The 5560-nt window shown below is 62.7% G+C and overlaps 1 protein-coding gene across 1 annotated transcript; it reads left to right on the top strand.

Moving 5' to 3' along the window:
* Positions 1-616: 616 nt before the first annotated feature.
* LOC116522622 (2-acylglycerol O-acyltransferase 2-B-like) lies at positions 617-5124 on the top strand. Its single transcript, XM_032237612.1, has 6 exons — positions 617-886; positions 1270-1448; positions 2988-3192; positions 3285-3459; positions 3556-3755; positions 4605-5124. Exons 1-6 carry the CDS (start codon positions 793-795, stop codon positions 4757-4759), a joined length of 1008 nt encoding a protein of 335 aa, XP_032093503.1. The 5' UTR covers positions 617-792; the 3' UTR covers positions 4760-5124.
* The last annotated feature ends 436 nt before the right edge of the window (positions 5125-5560 follow it).

Below are 5560 nucleotides of genomic sequence, written 5' to 3'. Positions count from 1 at the left end.
TCACAAGCCTCTGCAGAGCAACCTCTGGTGGTCCCTGCTCTTTCCTCTGGATCCGGGCAGAGGCTGGTCTGTAGGGAGAAGAGCCATCACACCTGGAGTGATGTAAGCTGTTAGGGTTGAAAGACATCGGGCTCACATTCCAGATGGGAATTCAGAGACTGGGGAAACCACATCTGCTCCCCCTGTGGGGTGTGTGTGTGTGTGCCTTTGAAGAGGGGCGGGGCCCACCTGTGTCCTCCTCAGGGCCCTGAGATTCAGGCCTGGGGGGGGGGGAGGCACTCCCTTGAGGAAGGGAGGAGAAGGCCCAGCAGAAAAGCTCCAGGAAGGGTCAGAGGGAAAGGCGCTGCCTCCACCAGAGCCGCCAGTGAAGACCCCAAAACCGGAGGGGGGAGGGGAAGAGGCCGCCGGCTGCCACGCCTGGGTCGGAAGAATCCCGAAATAGCAGCGGCTGGGCTCAGACCCAACTAACTCGCTACCAGGCGTGCGGCGAGGGGGGAGGGCTGGAGGCTGCGCGAAGGTCAGCGGCTCGCCTGGAGCCCTTCCCGGTGGGTTTGGGGCCACTCCAGGCCACTCCCCTCCCCGCGCCGCCTCCTTCGAGCGGCTGCCATTCGCCTCCCAAGCCCGCCCGGAGCTGCCGCCGTCGGGGAGCGCCCACCCCACCCACGCCGACCCCCTGGCTTATGGGCGGGGCGGGGCGGGGCCTGGAGGAGGAGGAGGAGCCGGTTCCTCCGTGATAAGCTGCAGCTGCGCTGGGGGGCCAACCTGTAGGCGCCCGAGCCCGTCGTGCTGGCCATGTGGCTCCGTTTCGCCCCGCTGCGCCTGCCGCTCCGGCGGCGCCTCCAAACGGCCGCCGTCCTCCAGTGGGTCTTCTCCTTCCTGGCGCTGGGTGAGGACGGGGCGGCGGTGCCGTCGGGGGCAGCTGGGCGAGGGCCGAGGGCGGCGGCGGCGGCGGCAAAGCTGCTTGTATCTCGGCCTCGGGAGCAGGAGAGGCAGCCTGGCAGGCCGCGAAGGGAAGCCGCCGCGGGCGGGGAGATGCAGCGCCCGGCTCGGCTCCTGCCAGCGGCTGGAACTCCCGGGCGGCGGCTTGCCTTGTTCCACCCGGGGCTGCCTTTCCCGAGAGCCCGAGTGCTCCAGCCCCTTAGGGCGCTGCCACTTCCGCTCGGCGGGGGCTGTCTGCGGGCGGGAGCGGCGGGCTCCTGAGCACGTCCAGAGTGCCGGGGCTGGCGAGGCGGAGGAGGAGGAGATGGTGACGCGCTGCCTCTCTCGTAGCCCAGTGTTGCCTGGGGCTTTTCCTGCTGCTGCTGCTCGGGGACGGCTGGCTGCTGGCGCTCGGCTACGCCGCCTGGCTCTACCTGGACTGGGAGACGCCGTCTCGCGGGGGGCGCCGCTCCTCCTGGGTCCGCGGCTGGGCCGTCTGGCGCTACTTCCGCGACTATTTCCCCATCACGGTGAGCAGAGCAACAGCGAGGCTCCCTGGACTACGGGCGGGGGGGGCGGGGGCTGGCGGGACACCCACTTTCTCCCGGGCGGGGCGCCGGCTCCACCAACGCCGCCTTGGCCACAAAGTGCTGAACTTCTTGAGCAAATTCTGGGGTTTTTAGTCCAACCCTTGATGAAAAGTGATAAATTCTGGGTTGCAATGGAGGGGTGGGGGGAAGGCTTCCGTCCCTGGCAGCTTGGCTGGGCCTGCAGAAGGAGGGGTGGGACAGGAGGGGAGTTGGGGTGGCCCAGCTGGGATGCCTGGCAGGGAACATCCACCTCTGTCCTTGCCAGGTAGTGGCCTACCTTCTCTGTGGGGCACCTCGGAGCAGGCCCCCAAGGAAGAGGGTTTAAACTGCCTTGGTCTAACAGGCAGGCTGCGATGGGAAACAATCTGATTTGAAATGATCCACTGATTTCGTAATTAAATCATTTACTGAGTCCCATGAAGCAGTTGGATTGCAGCTTAAACAATTAGGCCAGCCTTGAAGACCACCGTTCTCTCATCTTTTGCATTTTCTTTGGCTGCAAGTTCCCTCTTAGCTTTCCCGTTAAACTTGTCAATTTGTTTTGTAAAAGCCGTGCTAAATATTGCTTTGCTTGTAAATACTATAAAATACTGTCATTTTAAATTGATGGTCCTGAGGTGTAACAAACAGTCAGAATTCAGGCAGCTGTGCTGCCGGGTTGTTAAATCAACTTATTTGCTCATTCCCTTGATGCTCTGCTTGCCCACATCGGTTCTCCCAGATCGAGTCCCATCTGTAACTCCTTCATGAATGTGCTGGCCCAAAACGTTGGCATGAAATTTCCTCCTGTTTGTCCGGGCAGATCAGGAGGTGTTTCTTTTAACGGCTTATTCTGAACGCTCCCTTTGGCAGCAGCCGTGGCTAACAGCCCACTAAAAGGTTGCTGAAGCTTCTGTGAACTTCAGTTGCCTTCCAAGCCCTCCTAGAGAGGGGGAGCCCCCCTCCCCACACAAGACAGAGCCTTGAAAATAACTTTTGCTTGAAGCTGGGCTCCCCAACAGTATTTGGGGTCCACCCCTCATCTGTTTGAGAGCTGTTGGGTTTAAGGTTGTGCTCCCAGATCCTTTATTTTCTCGCTTAGCGAGAGTTGGGCTCAGGCTTCATCAGTTGGCTATGCACACACACACACACACGCACACGCACACGCACGCCTGCCAAGCTGAATAGCATCCCCAGGAGGCTGCTTCAGGGCAGAGCGGAGAAGCAGTTTTGGGTATTGTGACCAGTCAAAGGTTTTAGCAGCTTCCCTGCTTAGGTGAATCTCTTCTCCTCTTTCAGCCTTTCTGGCTTGGAAGAATGCAGGCAGCCCCAGCAACTCCCCCCCAGGGGCCGCACTGCACCCAGAGCTGCAGGGCCTGACTGTCACCTGGGGGGGGGGGGGCTGTCTCCATTCCTCCTGCACTCTTTACCTCCATCGCTTGAGGGCTCATCTCTGACTTTTTATGCTCTGCTGTCTCCCCCACCCCCACCCCCGTGCAGCTGGTGAAGACGGCAGAGCTGGACCCTTCCCACAATTACGTCTTCGGCTTCCACCCCCACGGGATCCTGGTGGCCGGCGCCTTTGGGAACTTCTGCACGGAGGCCACGGGGTTCTCCCGGCTCTTCCCGGGACTTACCCCGCATCTCCTGATGCTGCCCTTTTGGTTCAAGGTCCCCTTCTTCCGCGACTACATCATGAGTGGGGGTGAGCTTTTGGGGGGCATGTAGGCACAAAGGGACTGCGGGGCAGTGACGGGGGAAATCTTGCTCTGAGCCCCGCTGCTCTTTTCCTCTTAGGACTGGTATCTTCGGAGAAGACCAGTGCTTCCTACCTCCTTGGCCATGAAGGTGGCGGGCAGGTGGCCGTCATCGCCGTGGGGGGCCCGCCTGAGTCTCTGGATGCTCACCCGGGGGCTCTGACCCTCCAGCTACGCAGTCGCAAAGGCTTCATCAAGACGGCCCTGCGACACGGGTGAGGAGCGGGGCACCTGGGCGTGGTCAGGACCGGCTCCAGTCAAGTGGGGCGATCCTCCTCCCTCTGACCAGGGCTCTGCCCTCCGCCTTGCAGAGCCCGGCTGGTGCCAGTCTTCTCCTTTGGGGAGAACGAGCTCTTCAATCAGGTCTCCAACCCGCAAGGCTCCGTCATCCGCAGGCTGCAGGAGCGGCTGCAGAGGGCCATGGGGCTGGCCCTGCCCCTCTTCCACGCCCGAGGAGTTTTCCAGTACAGCTTTGGCCTGCTGCCTTTCCGGAGACCCATCCACACCATTGGTGAGTGTCTCTGTCCGGCTAGGCTGGTCCTCAGTTGCCGGGAGCCATTTGGATCCCGCCGGTGGTGGCTGTGCAGGAGAGGAGCCCCTCTCGGGCAGGGCTGCCTCCCCCTTGGGCAACGGTCCCCTAGCACTTTCCCCCAGATATGCCAGCATGTCTCCGAGCTTGGAGGTCAGCCAAACAGACCTCCCTCTGGTGATGCAACAGCCGGCTGCCGGTCTGCGTGTTGCAACCCCCTCCGAGCCCAGCCCTTCAGGGGGGGGGGGCAGCCTTGGACTTTGGTTGGGGGAGGGACTGGAGAGGCTATGTTGCAATGCTGTGGGACAAGGCAGCTCAGACACTTGACCACACGAAGGGGGGGGGGGGCTGGTGCGGCTGGAGGTTTGCAGCAGACACTCTGCCCCGGGCCCTAATGCCAGTTAGTCCTGAGGCCCACCCAGGCCAGGTAGCATCCTCCGGTATCCCTCAGGACTCGACCCTGACCTGGCTGGGCTGTGGCTCTTGGCAGTAGTGGTTCTGCTGATGGGGGGGGGAAGCCTGCTGTTGGGGCCCCCTTGCTGAGCACGCTCAGTCGGTCTCCCCTGTGTAAGGGAGGCTGGTGCTCCTGCAGCCCAGGCCTCTCCAGAGCCTCCGAGGGAGGAGAGAGCATTGGGGCTGCTTGACTTCACTTGGCGACAAGAAGGGGGCTTTCCAGCTGCTGCCCCCTCGGCCCCATTTCTTGCTCGGGGGGGCGGGGGTGGTTCTCCCTGTTGTGCCTCAGAGGGACAATCTGTTTGGGGGCAACCTGAGGGCTCACTTATCTCATTCGTTCCGTTTCTCATGTCTTGCCTCCCCCCCCACCCCCTTCAGTGGGAGCTCCGATTCCAGTGCCCAAGACGCCCCACCCCTCGCCAGAAGCCATTGATGCGCTGCATGAGACCTACTTGGAGAAGCTGACCCAGCTCTTTGAGGAGCACAAGGCCCAGTATGGGCTGCCCCAAGACAAGCACCTGCTGCTCACCTAGCTGGGCACCAAGGGCCGGCCCGGGACACCCAGAGCCCCCCCTGGGCCGGGCGAAAGGACTGCGCAGGTGCCGGAGGAGCCGCACCGTCTTTTAGGGCGGCTTCCACCAAAGAGGCTCTGGAGGTGTTGGGTTCAAGCTTCCCTCAGTGCCGAGTGGTGCCCAGAGGATGGCCGTCAGTGGAACTCTCGACACTGCAGGGGTGGCATGAAAGGCTGGCGATGCCGAAGCACGCAGGGAAGGCACGAGGCTTCAAAGCAGTGTTGCTGCCGGACTCTTGTGGGGAGGAGGGCGAACTCCTGGGCCGCTGTGTGTCAGGTTCCTGGCTGTGGCCTTTCCTCTGGAAGAAATAAAAGTGGAGCACTCAATGCCGTGGTGGGTAGAGGGAGCCCGGGGGTGGGACAGGGCAGCGGGCAGGGGCCCCGGAGGTCTTCACCCTTCAGTGGGGGCTGCCAGAGAGCAAGCACCACCCCTTGGCAGCCAGTGGGGGGGGCCAGAGCCGTGGGAGCCAGGGGGAAGAGAGCGGGGCTGCCCAGCATGGGGCTGAGGCCACTGCGGGCCTCCGATTTGAGGCTTCTACAGGCCTGCTCGCGATTTGCTGTGCCAGAGCCGACCCCCCCCCCCCTCGGCCAGTGCAGGAGAACTTGAATTGGGCATCTGTCAGGAGGAGGAGGAGTGGCCGCTGGGTGGGGGAGCACCCAAGAGGCAGCCAGTGGGAGTTGCCTGGACCTGCCAGGCAAAGGGGTCCCGAGCTCTCTGGCCTCCCGGTTCCAGCCAGGCTGTGTTGAGCACCTGGGCCTTCTC

The sequence above is a fragment of the Thamnophis elegans genome, chromosome Z (assembly GCF_009769535.1).
Source record: "Thamnophis elegans isolate rThaEle1 chromosome Z, rThaEle1.pri, whole genome shotgun sequence".
NCBI classification, from domain to species: Eukaryota; Metazoa; Chordata; class Lepidosauria; order Squamata; family Colubridae; genus Thamnophis; species Thamnophis elegans.
This window is presented reverse-complemented; position numbering and strand designations above follow the sequence as displayed.